This window comes from Bos javanicus, chromosome 4, assembly GCF_032452875.1.
Source record: "Bos javanicus breed banteng chromosome 4, ARS-OSU_banteng_1.0, whole genome shotgun sequence".
Classification (NCBI taxonomy): Eukaryota; Metazoa; Chordata; class Mammalia; order Artiodactyla; family Bovidae; genus Bos; species Bos javanicus.
This window is the reverse complement of record NC_083871.1, coordinates 62,746,336-62,766,899: the sequence shown is the minus strand read 5'-3', so window position 1 is coordinate 62,766,899 and position 20,564 is coordinate 62,746,336. Positions and strand designations below refer to the sequence as shown.

At 39.6% G+C, this 20,564-nt stretch overlaps 1 protein-coding gene and 1 long non-coding RNA gene across 4 annotated transcripts in view; both read right to left on the bottom strand.

Moving 5' to 3' along the window:
* Positions 1–7,817, bottom strand: part of LOC133246150 (uncharacterized) — a 45,668-nt gene extending 37,851 nt beyond the window's left edge. Inside the window, exon 1 of the long non-coding RNA XR_009735932.1 lies at positions 6,946–7,817. This is a non-coding gene — a long non-coding RNA (uncharacterized LOC133246150). The remainder of the gene's footprint in view (positions 1–6,945) is intronic.
* A 5,994-nt stretch (positions 7,818–13,811) lies between these two features.
* DPY19L1 (dpy-19 like C-mannosyltransferase 1) overlaps positions 13,812–20,564 on the bottom strand; it is a 94,030-nt gene continuing 87,277 nt past the window's right edge. For 2 of the 3 annotated variants that reach the window (XM_061414159.1, XM_061414161.1), the window contains one exon: positions 13,812–16,609. In XM_061414159.1, the coding sequence (XP_061270143.1) occupies positions 16,453–16,609 (157 nt within the window). In that variant the 3' untranslated portion in view covers positions 13,812–16,452. The remainder of the gene's footprint in view (positions 16,610–20,564) is intronic. The other variant, XM_061414160.1, reaches the window with a different exon arrangement.

Sequence of the window (20,564 nt, the reverse complement as noted above, 5' to 3'; positions counted from 1 at the left end):
CCCAAATCTGGGTGCAAACTACCTTGAAGGATTAGAGAACAGTGTCCAGTGCTCACACGGAATAGTGAACTGTGCCTGTTTCTGCCAGTCAGAGAGAAAAACACATGGTTCATACACATTGGGTAGTGCCCAGTAAAATTATATAGTAGAGAATAAGTGGTCTTAGCCGAGCACAGTTCTGAACTCACCTAAAAAATATCATAAAAGCAGACATATAAGATCTGTTTCAAAGTAACTTAATTCCATCCCAGAACAAAGTTCAAGGATATTTATAGGAATATAAAAATACTCAACCCAAAAGGATAAAATTCACATTTGGCATAATCAAAGACTATCAGATATGCAAAGAAGAAAGAAATCATGACCCATAATGAGATGAATCTATTAATAGAAACTGATCCCAAACTAACACAGATAGTAGAATAAGCAGAGAGGACATTAAATTATTTGTTAGAACTGTTTTTTATCCAGTATGTCCAAAAATTATGGAGAGACACGGAAATTTTTAAGACCCACTTAGAACTTCAGGGCATGAAAACTATCATGTCTAAGATATAAAATACATTGGATGGCATTCAGAGGAGATTAGACATTTCAGGGGGTAAAATCAGTGAACTTAAAGGCACAGCAACAGAAATGATCCAAAATCCCATGTGGCACTAAGTGGTAAAGAATCCACCTGCCAGTGCAGGAGACACAGGAGATGCGGGTTTGATCCTTCAGTCAGGAAGGTCCCCTGGAGGAGGGCATGGCAACCCACTCCAGTATTCTTGTCTGGAGAATCAATCGCATGGACTGAGGAGCCTGGAGGGCTACAGTCCATAGGGTCACAAACAGTCAGACATGACTGAAGTGACTTAGCACACACACACACAAAATGAAAACCAGAGAGTAAAAAGAATCGCTTTCTCTTGCCCCACCTACACCAAAAACAGTGAGTTACAGGTCAATTACAGGGAGCCTAAAATGTATGTATTTGGGGTCTCTAAAAGAGACAATAGATAAAGGGATATGGACAGAAAATATATTTGAAGAAATAATGGCTTAAAATTTTCCAAATTTGACAACTACTATAAACTCATGGTTTATTATATACATATATATATATATACATATATATATATATATTCAGTTCAGTTCTGTTTAGTTGCTTAGTCGTGTCTGACTCTTTGCGACTCCATGAATTGCACCATGCCAGGCCTCCCTGTCCATCACCAACTACCGGAGTTCACTCAAACTCATGTCCATCGAGTTGGTGATGCCATCCAGCCATCTCATCCTCTGTCGTCCCCTTCTCCTCCTGCCCCCAATCCCTCCCAGCGTCAGGGTCTTTTCCAATGAGTCAACTTTTCATATGAGATGGCCAAAGTATTGGAATTTCAGCTGTAGCATCAGTCCCTCCAAAGAACACCCAGGACTGATTTCCTTCAGAATGGACTGGTTGGATCTCTTTGCAGTCCAAGGAACTCTCAAGAGTCTTCTCCAACATCACAGTTCAAAAGCATCAATTCTTTGGTGCTCAGTTTTCTTTATAGTCCAACTCTCACATCCATACATGACTACTGGAAAAACCATAGCCTTGACTAGATAGACCTTTGTTGGCAAAGTAATGTCTCTGCTTTTGAATATGCTATCTAGGTTGGTCATAACTTTCCTTCCAAGGAGTAAGCATCTTTTAATTTCATGGCTGCAGTCACCATCTGCAGTGATTTTGGAGCCCCCAAAAATAAAGTCATCCACTGTTTCCCCATGTATTTGCCATAAAGAGATAGGACCAGATGCCATGATCTTAGTTTTCTAAATGTTGAGCTTTAAGCCAACTTTTTCACTCTCCTCTTTCACTCTCATCAAGAGGCTTTTTAGTTCCTCTTCACTTTCTGCCATAAGGGTGGTCTCATCTGCATATCTGACATTATTGATATTTCTCCCAGCAATCTTGATTTCAGCTTGTGCTTCTTCCAGCCCAGTGTTTCTCATGATGTACTCTGCATAGCAGTTAAATAAGCAGGGTAACAATGTACAGCCTTGACGTATTCCTTTTCCTATTTGAAACCAGTCTGTTGTTCCATGTCCAGTTCTAACTGTTGCTTCCTGACCTGCATATAAGCTCATGGTAAAGAAAGCTGAGCACCAAAGAACTGATGCTTTTGAACTGTAGTGTTGGAGAAGACTCTTGAGAGTCCTTTGGACTGCAAGGAGATCCAACCAGTCCATCCTAAAGGAGATCAGTCCTGGGTGTTCATTGGAGGGACTGACGTTGAAGCTGAAACTCCAATACTTTGGCCACCTGATGGGAAGAGCTGACTCATTTAAAAAGACCCTGATGCTAGAAAGATTGAGGGCAGGAGGAGAAGGGGACGACAGAGGATGAGATGATTGGATGGTATTACGGACACAATGGACATGGGTTTGGGTGGACTCTGGGAGTTGGTGATGGACAGGAGGCCTGGCATGCTGCAGTTCATGGGGTTGCAAGAGTCAGACATGACTGAGCAACTGAACTGAACTGAATACACTCATGGATCAAAAAAAGCTCAAGGAAGCCCGAGGCTAAGAAGCATGAAGAAAACTATACCACAACCCATCCCAATCAAACTGCTAAACTTATTGACCATAGAGTCCTAGGAACATCATTTAAAAATTACTGTTCCCATTCAATGTTCTCATTTTTAAATTTTTATTTATTTATTTGGCTGCATGCAGAATCTTCTTTTTTTTTAATTTTATTTTATTTTTAAACTTTACAATATTGTAATGTCCTCATTTTTAGATAAGGAAACTAAATTTCAGAGAAGTAATTTGCTCAGTAACATACAGAATGTTAGTGTCAAAGTCCAGTGTTTTTTCCTCAACTTTCAGCCGGAAACCTTGTCATTCTTGAAACCTCCTTGGGAACGTGCTATCTTTCTGTAACTGAGCAGGATCTTATGGGGCCTTTTAGGGACAGACCCCTCAACCCATATCCTCTGATTTAGTTCTCCTCTGAACTACCTAGATAACAGTATCTGATGCACATTTTCTGAGTTATTTTACAGATGCTATAACCTCTACCAAATGGAGGAAAGTAACCACTTGATGATCATGGAATACCCAATCCCCAGACCTGCTGGTGCCTGAAGACTGATAATGTAACCCCCTGGGACACCACCCTGTTACCTCACCATCAACCCATCAGACAACTGTGCATGAGTTGATCACATACCCTGCAATTCCCCTCCCTTACCTTGCCTTTAAAAATGCTTGCCTGAAACCCATCAGGGAGTTCGGGTGTTTTAAGCATTAGCTGTCCTGGACTCCTTGTCTGACACCTTTAAATAAATGCCACACTTTGCTTCACCACAACCTAATGTCAGTAGATTGGCTGTACTGCAAGGGCAAGCAGACCCAGGTTTGGTTTGGTAACACTTCCAAAACCAATTTCACAGCCTATAACATTGCCTTTCACACTCAAGGTTTTCTTTCAGCACAAACTCTACAACTCTAACAGTCAGTGAATGCCTGGGCATTTGGACGGGAATGAGACTAAACAACAAAAACAGAAATCTTCAGATCATAAGCCTCTGCAGGGAGTGCAAGCTCGCTGTGAAATGTCAGGTGAAAGACAGTGCTGTGTATTCTGAGGTGGCAATTCTACTTGGAATTGGCAGCCATTTTTCTGTCATCACTTAAGTCATTTTCCTGTTCAGCTCAGAAGGCAGCCCTGGCTCTGCTAGGAGTGACAGATGCTATGCTGAGCAGAGCCCCCAGCCCAGCCCATCTCAACAGCCAGGCCCACTTCAGCAACGGCTGAGTGAAAGGGGCAGATGTGGAGCCAGACTATTTTGACAGGAGATTGATTTTCTCCTCTCTGCCCTGCTCCCACCCCCACCCCAAGCTTTTTCTCTTTCCTTATGGATTATTCCTACTTTCAACTAAAAGCAAAGAGGAACAGCAAGAAAATTATTCTGGAAGGGTTGGGGAGACACCTGGGAGGAAAAGCACAAAAGGAAAACCCCAGAGATTTTCAGTATTAAGAATGGTTAGGGATCAGTCCACCCTGATTTGCTTGTCTGTGCCTGGTGGTATGATTAAGGGCAGAAAAAGGGAGGGAGACGTTATTATTATTATTTTTTAAAAGATATCTTGATACAGAATTCATTTCAAAGAGATTCCTGATCCTCTGGATGGGAAAAATAACCTAACAGAAATTTTGATTATGATGTGAAGCCCCCTGGGAATAGATAACCTAGATAAGAAGGTTACAGAAAAGAACCGAAATCAGGTTTTTTTTTTTTCAAAGAGATACTAGCACTGCCGTTCACTGCATTCATAATAACCAACTTGGGAAAACAAACTAAATGTCTACCAACAAATGAAAGGTTTTAGAAAAGGGGGTATATGCATACAACAGAATATTATTTGCCTTTTTTTAAAAGAGGGAAATCCTGCTATATGTGACAACACGGATGAACCTTGAAGACATTACACTGAGTGAAACAAGCCAGTCATAGGCTGAATATTGCAAGACTCCACTTAACGTAAGGTATCCAAAATAGCTGAATTAAAAAAAAAAAACAAAGAATAGAATGGTGGTTGCCATGGGCTTGTGGATGGGGGAGGTGGGAATTATAACCAAGAGGAACAAAGTTTCAGGTAAACAAGATGAAAAGCTCTAGAGAACTGCTGTATAACACTGTGCTACAGTTAACAACAATATATTGATTGTTCTCTTAAAATCTGATAGGAAGGCAGATCACGTGTTCTTACTGCAAGTTTTTTTATTTTAAAAAAAGGGGGGAGGTGGTAAGACAATGAGGAGATAAATTGTTCTGCATAATGAAAGGGAATTTGACCTTCTGGTCAAATCTAGGGTCACTAGAGTTTGCAAGCTGGGGGCTGTTGACCAGAGAGGGAGGAGAGTGAGGGAGAGCAGGGCTGAGGCCTGGAGCCCAGCAGAGAGCAGGGCCAAGGGCAGTGGAGGCTGAAAACTTTACGTACAATACCTCATGTCATCTACATAAGAGCCCTGTGAGACTGGCATTGTCTCTTATCCCATTTTACCCAGGGGGAAACTGGGCATTCCAGATGTAGCTGGCTTGTGCTTGTAGGAGCTGAGTGTCCGAGTCTGGATTCCAAACTGATTAACTATTCCTGAGGTGTTCTTTCCACCACACCAAGGTGGATGGGGCGGCTTGGGCTAGGACCTGGAGAGCAACTCTCTAATTTCAGCTTTACTACTAAGTACTGGGCTTCCCAGGTGGCACTAGTGATGAAGAACCTGCCTACCAATGCAGGAGACATCAGACACCGGACTTCAGCCCCGGGGTCGGGAAGGTCCCCTGGAGGAAGGCACGGCAACCCACTCTAGTATTCTTGCCTGAGACTCCCGTGGACAGAGGAGCCTGGCGGGCTGCAGTCCATAGGGTCACTAAGAGTCGGACATGAAGTGACTTAGCATGCACACGCACACCTGGAGTACTAGCATGAACTTGGGCAAGTTATTTCCCCTTTCAAAGCCTCAGTGTCTCCATTTATATTAAAAAAGTTGATTTCAGCCTTGTCAGCAAACCCTTTCTTCTAATAGCCTGTGGTTTTGGAACCCAGCAGAACCCTGTGCCCCAACCCTCTGCGAGTAAGTACAAAGACCCCTCTATGTTTCCTGCCTCTTGTTTGTAGAAAAGCTGCAATCTCCCAGGCCTACTTGAGTCAAAAAAGAGCAGCCTCAAGCAGTTAAGGATTAGGACAACAGAGTCACAGACTCACTGTCTGATGCAGTTGTTTTACAGATACTATAACTGCCTTCAGCAGAAGCCCTTTTGGCTTGTCACTTCAGCAAAGCTTCACTGGAACTAAACATGGTTTCAGACACTCCTGTGCTCTGCTCACCTCTGCCCCAGCACACTTTTCAAATCTTTTGATCACACAATACTTTGCCTAACCTGTTGGTTCTTTCTGTAGATCAAAGAAATGAAGACTAAGTAATTAACAGATGACCAGATCTCTTCCCTAGCTTTCTCTTCAGTAATCTTGTGAACAAACTGTGTGAACAACATAATGTCTAGAGGAAGATCACAAAAGCTGAGAACCCTGCAATGCAATGGGTTGGTGGCGGGAATGACCCTGGCCCTTCTCAAAGACTAACTGAGATGACTTCCTCCTTTCCCCTTAAAAGCTTTATGACCAAGTACAGTCTTCAGAGTTGGTTTTGGGGGAACGTAAGTCCACCTCCTCCCAAGATCGCCGACTCTCTGATTAAAAGCAACTTTCCTTTCCTCCAACAACTGCCTCTGGGATACTGAGTTTTGAGTGGTGAGCATCTAGGCCTGGGATCGGTAACAGATTTTATCAACCTAAGTGGGTGCTGCTGACCTTTTAAATGAGACGCCTGTCTCCCTACTCCCTCTGTTCCCTTCACATTGAACTGAGGGCCCATCGTGTGCCAGGCACCAAGGGAAGTACCACTTACAAATCATGATTACTGGAGAAATTGAGGATTTTCTCTCAACCACCTGCTACATCTATGGTGGGTCTTTCTTTACGTGTGTATTAGTTATCTGAAAGTGTCTATTTGTTTTTTCAATATTGAATGGAGAATAATTATAATATATGCATAAAGTATAAATAATTACAGTTAAGTCACACCTTTATACCCACTACCCAATTTGAAAGAACACATAACCTTCAACTGTGAAGACCCTTGTGTGTCTCCCATCCTCTGAAAGACAGTCACTAATTTTACTTAAAATTCACTTGTTTTTCTTCATATTTTACATTTTAGTTCCTTAAAAATGTGTTTAACTTTGCATGTTATTGAACTTTTCTCTATATGAACTCATATCACATATATTCTTCTACAAATTAATTTTTTTTTGGCTTAGCAATATTTCCCCAAGAGTCATACATGTTATTGCCTACAACTGTTTTACAGTTTTACATGTTCAACAGGACACTGCAGGATGACTATACCTCAATGTCTTTATCCATTCTATGGTTGACTGCAGACACACGGGCAAGTGATCTTCTGGTTGTCTGCTGTTGAGAACACTTGGCAGTGAACTTCTTAGATATGTCTCCTGATGCACATGTTTGTTTTTTTCTGGGGTATAAACCTAAGGAGTGGAGAAACTAAGTCATAGTATGTATAATCTCAAATTCATCAGGTAGTGCCATATATTTCTGAAAAGTTACCCTCCACAGGGAGTGAAGACTTCCTGTTGTCCCACCCTTTTCCCAGTACTTTAAAAATCTAATCAATGTTGTGAATTATAAATGTTGTCACTATGGTTTCATTTTGCATTTCTCTGATTATGAACAGGTCGGATTGTTTTTTTTTTAAAGATGGTTCATAACCATCTGCATTTCTTTTTCAGGAAATGTGATGTTTTGGGCCAATTTTTCTTTGTATTTTTTTACTCTGTTAGGATTTCTTTATTCTGGATACCGACCTTTTTTATCAGGTAGACAAGCTGAAAATACCTTCTATACATCATGGATTGCTTCACTTGTTTCATCGTCTTTTGATGAATAGAAGTTATTAACCACAACACAGTGAATCAGTCACTCCTTTCCTTTTACAGTTAGTTTTAGAGTTTTAGGAAGTCCTTCTTTGAGGAAATCCTACTTGAGGACATAAAGACAGATAAAGAGCCCTGCTGCTGCTGCTGCTGCTAAGTCGCTTCAGTCGTGTCTGACTCTGTGTGACCCCATAGACGGCAGCCAACCAGGCTCCCCCGTCCCTGGGATTCTCCAGGCAAGAACACTGGAGTGGGTTGCCATTTCCTTCTCCAATGCATGAAAGTGAAAAGTGAAAGTCAAGTCACTCAGTCATGTCTGACTCAACTGCGGCCCACCAGGCTCCTCCATCCATGGGATTTTCCAGGCAAGGTACTGGGATATTAAAATATAGGTCAATTTAAGGTGAACTAGTATTTTTATCGGAGAAGGCAATGGCACCCCACTCCAGTACTCTTGCCTGGAGAATCCCATGGACAGAGGAGCCTGGTAGGCTGCAGTCCATGGGGTCGCTGAGGGTTGGACATGACTGAGCGACTTCACTTTCACGCATTGGAGAAGGAAATGGCAACCCACTCCAGTGTTCTTGCCTGGAGAATCCCAGAGACGAGCGACTTAGCAGCAGCAGCATTTTTATATCTTAAGTTCAGTTTATTGCTAGATTCTTGTTTGCATCTTTGTTCATGAATGTAATAGACCTGTGATTTTCCTATCCTGACTTCATCCTCTCTGCTCTTGTTATTTAATGTTACAGTTGCCCAAAAGCTGGGGTTCTTTTATTTCCTATTCTCTAGGTGTTTGTATGGGGTTGACATTATCTGCACCTTAAATGTTTGGCTGCTGCTGCTGCTGCTAAGTCGCTTCAGTCCTGTCTGACTCTGTGCAACCCCATAGACGGCAGCCCACCAGGCTCCCCCGTCCCTGGGAGTCTCCAGGCAAGGACACTGGAATGGGCTGCCATTTCCTTCTCCAATGCGTGAAAGTGAAGTCGCTCAGTCGTGTCCAACCCTCAGCGACCCATGGACTGCAGCCTACCAGGCTCCTCCATCCATGGGATTTTCCAGGCAAGAGTACTGGAGTGGGGTGCCATTGCCTTCTCCGAAATGTTTGGCAGAAGTCTGCAAAACTCTCTGGATTTATTATTTTCTTTGAAGAGAGATCTTTAAAAATTACTAATTTGATTTCTTTGCTGGGGATAAGACTACTCCTAATTTCTACTTTTCTTGGATTAATTGCATTTCTCTAGAAATTTAACCATCTAAGTGTTCAAATTTATTGACAAAATTGTCATAACTTCTCCTCCACCTATTCTCTGCAGCTTCTGTAATTCACCATTCATAATTTTTATGTCTTGTTTTCCTCTCCATTAAGAATTTTTTCAAATAACCAACTTTGCTTTTTTGATATCTTTATTTCATCAAGTTCTGCTTTTATTTCCTTCAGTTTGGGGATGGGGTAGTCTGCTGTTCTTTGTCTATATGCCTGACATTGATATTTGAATTTATTTTTAGTTTAATATGTGCATTTTAGACTATATAGAGAAAAAAACATACTCCTAGATTTGCTTTAAATATACCCCACAAGCAGTTTGTAGTATATCATTGCTCTATTTTTTCCTCAAATTTTCATCATAGATTCTTCATTGATTTATGGCTTATTTAAAACTGTTTTTTAAATTTTATATTAATTTCTCACATTAAGGGATTTTAATCATTACTTCTTTTGAGAATTGCCATGTGATCCCATTTAGGACCACTTTTTAAATTTAACCAATATTGTTACATCAGTGAAATAAACAGATTGAAAATGTTTGCCTTTCTGGAGTTCATGCTTTGTCAGTTCTTGGAAATATCCCACATACTGGAATAGGAGGTGTATTCTTCATTTGTTTAGTGTAGTTGTACTATAAAGGACCATTACATTAAGATTCCTTTATTGCTAAAACCATGTATATCACTAGTGACTTTTTTGCCTGCTTATTACATCAATTTCTGTCACATTTGTTATAATTTCCTGCTGTTTGTGGATTTGTCCACTTCTCTTGTTTTTAATTACCACCCTAGGAGGCATATCCTTTTTAAAGGTAAGAATGAGTCTCAAATAATAACATGTCTTATCTTACAAAGTTTGCAAACAATGGACCCAGGATTCTAATTTAGTTGTCTCAATTATGGTAATATGAATTGTATGACTGCTGTCATGTTTTGTCTAATATCCTTATCTAGTGACAACATGAGTCTCTCCCCATCCTATGCAAATTTCCTCCTCCCACACTTTAATTGAACTCCTAATCAGAGTTCCCAGCTTCCTGGTCAGCAGTGAATGTACACAGCACTGGCCATCATAGTATCCTGGGCCACACAAACCAAATGAGGCCAAAGAGAGTGCTTTCTTTGGAGACAAACATATCCATCTTTACCATATTGTTTCCCAATAGTTACTGGGTTACCAGCCATTTCTGAATGTATCAAGGTAGCTAGTTAGGATATAGAGAAGGAAATGGCAACCCACTCCAGTACTGTCGCCTGGAAAATCCCATAGACCGAGTCTGGTAGGCTGCAGTCCATGGGGTTGCTAGGAATCGTACACGACTGATCGACTTCACTTTCACTTTTCCCTTTCATGCAATGGAGAAGGAAATGGCAACCCACTCCGGTATTCTTGCCTAAAGAATCCCAGGGACGGGGAGCCTGGTGGGCTGCCATCTATGGGGTCACACAGAGTCAGACACAACTGACGTGACTTAGCAGCAGCAGCTAGGGTATGTTAATGATGTTAATTTTTGTTTAATTATTTATCAAAGAAATTTTTCTTCTACATATGATATCAATCTAAAGAGATCCTGCATTTCCTTATTATTTCATCTCCACAGTTAGGATACATAATCTTCCATTTCTTTTAGTTTAAATAATTACAGTGCCACCTAGAATTTACTGCCATGTTGAATAAAGCATGTTTTATTAAAAAAAAAAAAATTAAGCATTTCCACTTCCTAGGCACTGTTAGGAGGAACTGTGCATTTGGAATGGACTAAGACACAGGTCCAGTCTGAAAGGACACAGTGCAGTACAAGTCGTATTAGATGTGTGGAATTTAGGAGTGATAGCAATGTGGACAGTGGGGACAGTTCACTCTGCCAAGGGGAAGGCAGTTAGGGAAGTCTTCACAGAGGAGTTGACATTTGAGTTAAACTGCATCTTGAAATAAAAACCGATCAAGAAAGTATATTCCAGGAAAATGAAAAAAAAAAAAAAAGATCAGCAAAGAGAAGAAAGATTCTCCACAACAAATATTAAATTGTCAAAGTGAATTTTAAATTAGTTTATTTTTATTCTTTTTTTGCTTTTGGCTGTTAAATTCCCATTTCTCACAGGCACTCAAATCAGGGTTTATAAATATGTGGTACCTATGCTGTCACTATCCCGCCTCTCATACCCACCATGGCAACTACCTCTAACTGAACAAAAAATTCTTTCCTCAGAGAGTCTACTCAACACTAAGTTCCGTGATTAATAAAGTATTAATAGAAAGTCAATCATTATTAATAAAAGAGTGTATATGAAAGAAACTTGCTTACCGTTTCTAATTCAATTGGGCAGAGACATGGGAAGAATGGACATCCAGACGTAAGGCAGGGAGGCCTGCATTTTTTAAAGGTCCAAATCTTAAGACTCCTCCCAGATTGCTTAAATTCTAATTTGTGGAGATGGGGGAAAGGCTTCAGTAGTTTTCAAGCTTCACAAATAATTTCCAATGTATTGACAAGCTTGAGGATGACTGCCATAAAGGGTCTGTGTTAGAAAAAGTCAAATTCATCACAGATTTAAGAGCTGGGAGGATTACTGAATTACAACTCCTAGGAAGATAATGTTCTAGGGCAAGAGGGAGGTCCCTGAATCTGGACTCTGGTTAATACGGAGATACCAAGAGTGAAGATCCAAGGGTACAGGGCCAGAGATGTGAGCTGTGTCTATAAAGTTCAGCTGAAGAGCTGAACTTCATGACCTGATGCCAAATCTTAGAAATGGTTAATTCTTATTTTCATTTCTTTTTTTTTTTTTTTTTAGAAATGAGTAAGCACTAAAGCTTTAAGAGCAGTCAGTATCACAACTGAATGAGCTGAATTTTGCTACATTAAACTTTCTTTATAGGTATTAAATTTGCATATGGGGGAGCCCATATACTTAAAAAAAATCAAGGAAATTACATTCTGCTGAATTTAAAAGAACATGCCTGCATAAACAGAATACTCCATAGTGCTACTATTTGCAAGTTATTTTGACAACTCATTGTTTATTTAAAGTAATTAGAATTTGGGGTTAGATAAAGAGTATAGAAAGCATTGCTTTGAAAGCAGAGCCAATATCAATACTATCTGAATCTCTTACCTTTAATTATACTCCAATGACTCAAAATCTTAAGAGAGAAAGTCTTCAACTCTCAAGTTCATTCAGAATTTTAAAATTGCTCTCATGGGAGGACAGGAAGGATGAAAGAGTTTTCAAGACTTTCCTATACCTTAATGTCCTTTTTAACTTTGAATGTAAAAGCGTGTTTGTACTGACAGTACTATGAAATAAAGATCAATTCAAGTCTGTAATGAAGTTCAAAAGCACCTCCTCTTTTTTTGCACAGGTAACAATTTTATTGATTTAAATTAGAAACTTCTAGTTGTGGGGAAGGAGAACAGGCAGGCAAAAGAGAGAAAACAGGTGATCTGTGGACCACAGCTGATCCTGAACTGCTCCCTAATAGAGAGAGAAGACTGAGGATTTCTGGAGTCAAACAAAAGTAATGAAGTGGAAAATGAAGTTTTAAATTCACACACATCACTGAATTTATCTATTTTCTTTTAGGCAACGTAATTTTACAAAAGTAAATTCGATCTCACATGATTTCACTCTTTTTCAATCTTTGGACTGAAAAGAAAGGTCTAAGCCTGTCTATAGTATACAAGTTCAAAATACTTAAATGGTCCATACTACCTGTTCAGCACAGTGCAAGTGAGCTATATTAATGTCTGATTAAAAATTACCTTATCTGTTCTTGGTTTAAAAGCACATTATCTGTTCTTTGCTCCTTGCAAGTTCCACTGAAGCATGCTCCCTAAGAGACAAAGAAAGAACTCCGTAAAATTCAGTTCCCAATATAGGGACCCTCTAGCCTGTCCTGGTGGGATAAGTACTGTCAGGAATGAAGCGCTCGCTAGAGGCCAGTATTCCAGATAGTCCCTTCCTATCCATTAGAACAGCTTTTCTCAAGAATACTCCCTGCAGGAACAGCATAGCATTACCTGAGAACTAGTTAGAATGCAAACTCTGGGGTCCTATCTGGCTTACTACTTTTGAACTACTATAACAAGATACCACAAACTAGGTATCTTAAAAAGAACAGGAATTTATTTCTTACAGTTCTGGAGGCTAGAAGTCTAAGATCAAGGTGCCAGCTGATTCAGTATTTGGTTGGAGCCCACTTCCTAGTTCATAGATTGCCCCTTGTAGCTATAATCTCACATGGAGGAGGTAGCAAGGGAGTTTTCTTGGGCCTCTTTTATAAGGGCACTAATCGCATTTATGAAAGCTCCATCCTCATGACCTAATCACCCCAAGTGCCCCACCTTCTAGTATTATCACCTTGGGAATTAGGGTTTTAACATATGAATTTTGGGGACACAAACATTCAGATGATAGCACCACCTTAGGCCAACCTTTGTTATGAGTAAGAAACCTTTGTGGTGAGGTGCAGTAGTCTGTTTTAACAAGCCCTCCAGGTGATTCTGATTCTCACACTATCTTTGAGAATTACTCTCCTCAAACATGTCAGAGAATGAAGGTGTTACTGTGTAAAAACTTATAGAGGCATGAATTAAGCTAACCTGTCTTGCCTCCTAGCAGATTAAAAAAAACAAAAACAAAAACTAAGTTGATGCTTGTATCAAACTAACACAAGGACTTATAATTTAGAAAATGTCCTGAGGCCAAACTGTGGTTTAATGTATGAAAAAAAAGCTTTCAGCAACTCTGGAATTACCCTGAAAATATGACTTTAAAGAATGATTGTGTCCCTTGACATAAACAGTAAAGTAATGTAAGTGTATATAATGCCACAAACACGAGAAGAGTGTGGGAAACCTCAACAGCTATTCCATCACTGATGAAGAGGATTGAGTAGCTCCAAGGACCTTTACCCCTTCCCCTTTATTCAGGACTGCAATCTGCCATAGACCAGTTCGTGGGGTTATCTGACCACAGAATGAGGCTAAACATATGTACAGCTAAGAAGGAAATGAAAATAAGAATTAAAAAAAAAAACACTTCCCATATTTTTCATGATCTTTTTTATTTAACATACATAGTACATGTAAACAACTGGCAAAAAATTCATAAAAATACAATTCCCCTATGCATTATCAATTTACTCTTGATACATTCTTTCATTTTCTCCTTAGTATCATTGTCCTATTTTAACACTACACTGTTTCTGCTAAGCAATTTTAAGAGGCTTATCTTTTTTAAGGAATACTGCCCCAACTTTTTTTTTTCCTTTCCTAATGTCATAGCAATAGCTATTTTTATCACTGCCTTGACCATCCTAACCTTCCTCACACTAAAGCAAAAATATTTTTAAATGCTAAAAATGCATAAAATACTGAGCTCTAATACTGTTTATCATGTATATCAAACCTACTACTACTGTGTGTTGCCATACAAGATATTTATAACCTTCAGCACCGGCTGCTACAGATGTGACCAAGGCCGAGTGGGCAGTGTAGCCCAGGGCGTCTTTTCTAAACTGACTGGCCTAAAACATAATCATAGCTTGCTGGTGGAGCTAAATGAATAAATACTGCTATGAAAGGAGGCTTCTGAAAATAATAATTAAAAAAAAAACCCTAATTTGACTAGTTTTATCTTTTCCCAGCATATAAAACAGTTATAACACCATTTTAACGTTTTTCCTATGTGGAATTTCAAATAATTACATGTAAACTTACTGGGAAGGGAATTATTTAAAGGTGGGAAAAATAGAGAATGACTTTAAAAGTAAAATTTAAAAAAGACAGTAAATGCTGGATGTACAAAACACATTTATGTGAGAAACAATGGGAAATAAAACGGAGCACACACTTCTCCTCTCCCCACCCATGGTGGCTTTCATCCTCCCAGGCCTCAAGTGCCCACTTCCCATTTTTCTGCGTTGCTGCATCACTGCTTAAATTCTACTCCTAATCCAAACTCCCCAGATGCTTCCTTATTTTCTAAAACTGGCTAAAGACCAAGACCAAGAAATAAGTCACCCAGTGAGCAAGAAAGAGGGAGAGGCACCTGAAGTCACTGACCATCTCGGCCAGAAGGAGGCTCCCTGGGAAAGACGGGCTCTGGGGCAGGCTCAGGGCTGCACGTGCCTCAGCCTGGGCTGTCTCGTCAGCTGTCTGTTCTAAGCAAGCTAGTGCTTCCCCCAGACCAGGCTTGTCCTTGGGCTCTGGAGAGAAGGCAGAAAGAGAACAGCTCTTCAGTGGCTTCCTGGAGCAGGCACCGGAAACCAGCCCTGAGGACTCAGGTCTCAAGGACAGTCCACAATGAGGTTAATCTGCCTGCAGTTAATAAAGAGAACACTGTGTAATTAAATGTGTAGTCTGCCAGAGTCATGGTTTGCTTAGAACGTTAAATCTTAAAACCATTTCTCAGAACTATGAGGGTTCAGTGTTTTGTAGAATCTCATTTCACACAAATTAACTTCTAAGAAACAAAAATTCATACTAGGAATTTAAAGCAGGTTGGAAAAGTTTCAAGATACAAATAAACAGATAAGAAAAAAGTAAAGAGGAAGACTGAATATATTAGTTCCTCATACTGAAGTGATGGTTTTTGAAACCAAAATTATAACATAAGGTTTAAGGCTTCGTCTTATTAAAGACAGGCAATTTTAAAAGTAAAATATAAAAACTCCATTCACTTATCATTACTTATTTACTGTGTGACCAAAAAACTAGTCATATTTATGGTATCTTAATAATAAAAGAAAAATTACCATACACTACAGTCTTCCACTATAAATTATATCTACTCACATATACATTAGTTGCTAGATGCATCTGTGGTTGTTCAAAATAGCTTTTCTTAAACAATTATACATGAAAAATTTTAAGTGGTTTAAAGTTATTAAAATATAAACATTCGAATACTACTAAAAATGAGAAAAATACGCAATTGTCATTAAACTTTTTAAACCAAGAATAAGTAACTGATAAGCAATTAAATGAGTAAATAGCACTTATTTGACAAAGAATATTGAGAAAGAAACAGACAAGCCAACATACACTAATGCCACGTGGTTGGCAGTTGTAGGAATCTGGTCCTAAAGACTAGGTCCAAGAACTTGGATTTACAACGGGCAGGAAATGCTTTATTAACAAGAGCAACAGAGAACAAAGAGTGTGAAGAAGGGAAATAAATTATAGGTCTACACAGCAAATATCCATGTCTGCCCCAGCTATTCTTTCTGAAATTGATGACAGGGGCTGACATGACTGAGGAGCTTACAATAATCACTGAAATGTTCGAAAGACAAGAGCAAAAGGCAGAGAAAAAAGCAAGGGGCATCAATAGTCCACAAACTGTAAAATCAGCCCCTACACAGTTCAGAAGTGACTATATTTTCACATCACCTTGTTATGACCCATCATATTTTTTTATACAGGTAGCTTTGCTCACTTTAGGACAAATATTTAAGTCAAGTACAAGCATATACTCATTTGCATAGCAAATTTTAAGGGGTGCATTGATATAGTAACCAACTGATAAAGGTTTAAGTATTTTTACATTCAGACTGACCAAATAAGACGTTTTCTATTTGAAAACAGTTACCTACAAAAGTTTTGGGAATCTGAATTAAAAACAAGGCATGAGTTATTAGCAAAACATGGAAACCATTACTGGTGGAATTCTCCGTAGGCAGCAGTCACTCCTCTATGACTTCTAAGACTTTGTAAACACTGTTCTGGAATACAGTGGTGAAGTGAGGCTTGGACTCCTTTACTAAGAGGTTGCATAAGGGAGGTTTCCCAGCATTAGCAGGATCTTCCACATCCCAGATTTCAGGCATACTGCATCCAGGCCTAGAAAAATTAATGTGCAGATTAAAAAAAAAAACCACTGTACGTTACATAATGGAAGATAAAGGAACACATTTTCCATGTTCCTACCCTCATTTCTTTTTTCACTTAAAATAAGTTAGCTTTCTTTAAAAAAAAAAAAATCAAAAATACCCTATCATAGTTATTTTTATTTAAGCTACCATAAATCCTTTCTAGAACAAGGTGAACACAGCAAAGGTGACAATAAAGAAAGAAAAAGACATATAATATACGTGAATTCAGGTGGTGGGGTAAAAGATCTCAGTTGAATTCTGCCTCAGCTACTTACCAAAAATGTGGTCTTGGGTAGTTCACTCAATCTCACTCTCCACATAGGTAAAATGGGACAGACCCATGATGTAAGGGACTATGGGAGAGACAGCATCCAGCATGGTGCCCAGCACATAGTAAGAGGAATACTGATGCAGATTACATACTGCATATACTGATGCAGAAAATTATACAGGATACCTCCAAGAGATCCCAGTTTTGGTTCCATACCACCACAATAAAGCAAATATTACATTAAAGTGAGTACCCAAATTTTTGAGTTGTATTGCCAAGTGCATGTAAACATTATGTTTATGCTGAGTTCTAAGTGTGCAATAGAATTACATATCCTAATTTAAAAATTCGTTAATGCTAAAAAGTATGTTAACCATCATCTGAGTCTTCAGTGATAAGGCTTCATAATATTTTTGCTGATGGAGGGTCTTGCCCCAATGTTGATGGCTACTGATCGATCAAGGTAATGGTTACAGATAGCCTGGGTGGCTATGGAAATTTCTTAAAATAAGACAATATAATGATGCTTGCCACCTTAATGGGCTCCTTCTTTCATGAACGATTTCTCTGTAGCACACAATGCTGTGTGATGGCATTTTACTCACAGTAGAATTTCTTTCAAAATTGGAATCAATATTCTCAAACCCTGTCACTGCTTTATCAACTAAATTTATGTAATATTCTAAATCCTTTGTTGTTATTTTAACAATCTTCACAGCATCTTCACCAGGAGTAGAGTCCATCTCAAAAAACCACGTGCTGTGCTTATCCATAAGAAGTAACTTCTTATCTGCTAGTTTCATCATGAGATGGTAGCAATTCAGTTACATCTTCAGGCCCCACTTCTAACCCTAACTGTCTTGCTACTTGCACCATATCTGCAGTCCCTTACTCCACCGCAGTCTTGAACCCCTCAAAGTCAAGCAGGAGGGGTGCAGTCAGCTTCTCCCAAGCTCCTGCTAACTCTGAGACTTTGACCTCTTCCCAGGAATCACAAATGCCCTTAATGGTATCTAGATGGGTGAATCCTTCCCAAAATGGTTTTCAACTGACTTTGCCCAGATCCAACAGAAGAATACTGGCTATGGCAGCTATACCCTTACAAAGTGTATTTCTTAAATTATAAGACATCGAAACAGAAATTACTTGAACTGTGGGGCTGCAGAATGGATGCTATGTTAGAAGGCATGAAAACAACGTTAATCTCATTGTACATTCATTCGAGCTTTGGGGTGACCGGGTGCATTGTCAATGAGCAGTTATATTTTGAAATGAATCTTTTTTTCCCCAAGCAGGTCTTAACAGCTTATCATAGTCAGAAACCACATTGTAAGCAGTTGTGCTATCATCCAGGCTTGGAGCACCGGCAAAGTAGGTTTATCATAATTCAGTAGGGCCCTAGGGTTTTCAGAATGATAAATGCAGCACTGGCTTCAGCTTCAAGTCACCACCTGCTTTAGCCTCTAATAAGAGAGATCAAGCTCCAGGAGTTGGTTATGGACAGTGAAGCATGGCCTGCTGCAGTCCATGGGGCTGCAAAGAATTGGACACAACTGCGCAACTGAACTAACTGAAGAGAGACAGCCTGTTCTTGGAAGATTTGAAGCCAGGTATTGACTTGTCCTCTCTAGCTATGGAAGTCCTAGATGGCATCTTCTTCCAATAGAAGGCTTTCATCATTGAAAATCTGTTGCTTAGTGTAGCCACCTTCAATAATGATTTCAGCTAGACCTGGATAATTTGCTGAAGCTTCTACATCAGCACTTGCTGCTTCATCTTGTACTCTGATATTATAGAGATGACTTTTTTCCTTAAACCTCATGAACCAACCTCTGCTGGTTTCAAACTTTACCACTGTGGCTTCCTCACCTTCTCAACCCTTACAAAACTAAAGAGAGTTATGGCCTTGCTCTAAATTAGTCTTTGGCTTAAGGGGATGTTGTGGCTGGTTTGATCTTTCATCCAGACCACTAAAATTTTCTCCATATTAGCAATAAGGGTGTTTCACTTTCTTATAATTCATGTATTAACTGGCGTAGCACTTTTCTTTCAAGAACATTTCCTTTGTATTCACTATGTGGCTAACTGTTTGGCACAAGAGGCCTAGCTTTTGACCCATCTTGGCCTTTGATATGCCTTCCTTACTAAATTTAGTCATTTATAACTTTTGTTTCAAAGTGAGAGACATGCAGCTCTTCTTTTCACTTGAACACTTAGAAGCCACTGAAAAATTATTAATTGGCCTATGTTTCAAAGAATAGGGAGGCACAAGGAGAAAGAGAGAGGGGAACAGCTGGTTGGTGGAACAGTCAGGACACATACAACATTCACTCATCAAGTTTGCCATCTTACATGGGTACAGTACAAGGTGCCCCAAAACAATTACAATAGTAACAGCAAAGATCACTGGTCACAGATCACCATGATAGATATAAAAATGAAAAAAGTTGAAATATTTTGAGAATTATCAAAATGTGACATGAAAGAGATGGGAATACCAGACCACCTGACGTGCCTCTTGAGAAATCTGTATGCAGGTCAGGAAGCAACAGTTAGAAGTGGACATGGAACAACAGACTGGTTCCAAATAGAAAAACGAGTACATCAAGACTGTATATTGTCACCCTGCTTATTTAACTTATATGCAGAGTACATCATGAGAAACGCTGGGCTGGATGAAGCACAAGCCGGAATCAAGATTGCCGGGAGAAATATCAATAACGTCAGATATGCAGATGACACCACCCTTATGGCAGAAAGTGAAGAAGAACTAAAGAGCCTCTTGATGAAAGTGAAAGAGGAGAGTGAAAAAGTTGGCTTAAAGCTCAACATTCAGAAAACTAAGATCATGGCATCTGGTCCCATCACTTCATGGCAAATAGATGGGGAAACAGTGGAAACAGTGGCTGAATTTATTTTGGGAGGCTCCAAAATCACTGCAGATGGTGACTGCAGCCAGGAAATTAAAAGACGCTTACTCCTTGGAAGGAAAGTTATGACCAACCTAGACAGGATACTAAAAAGCAGAGACATTACTTTGTCAACAAAGGTCCATCTAGTAGACATGTAGACATGTATGGATGTGAGAGTTGGACTGTGAAGAAAGCTGAGCCAGAAGAATTGATGCTTTTGAACTGTAGTGTTGGAGAAGACTCTTGAGAGTCCCTTGGACTGCAAGGAGATCCAACCAGTCCAAGAAGATCAGTCCGGGTGTTCATTGGAAGGACTGATGTTGAAGCTGAAACTCCAATATTTTGGCCACCTGATGCGAAGAGCTGACTCATCTGAAAAGACCCTGATGCTGGGAAAGATTGAGGGCAGGCGGAGAAGGGGATGAGATGGTTGGATGGCATCACTGACTCAATGGACATGAGTTTGAGCAGACTCCGGCAGTTGGTGTTGGACAGGGAGGCCTGGCGTGCTGCAGTCCATGGCGTTGCAGAGTCAGACACGACTGAGTGACTAAACTGAATTGAACTGACATGGAGACACAAGGTGACCCTTTATTATTTACCAAATCCATTCTTACTTCCACTAAACAGTAACTGATATATTATTTTCAAATCTATTATATTACTGGTTTTATAATCACCAATGTATTAATAATAACTGATTCAGGAAAGTGTAAGAAGTGGATGAGTGGATGCAAGAA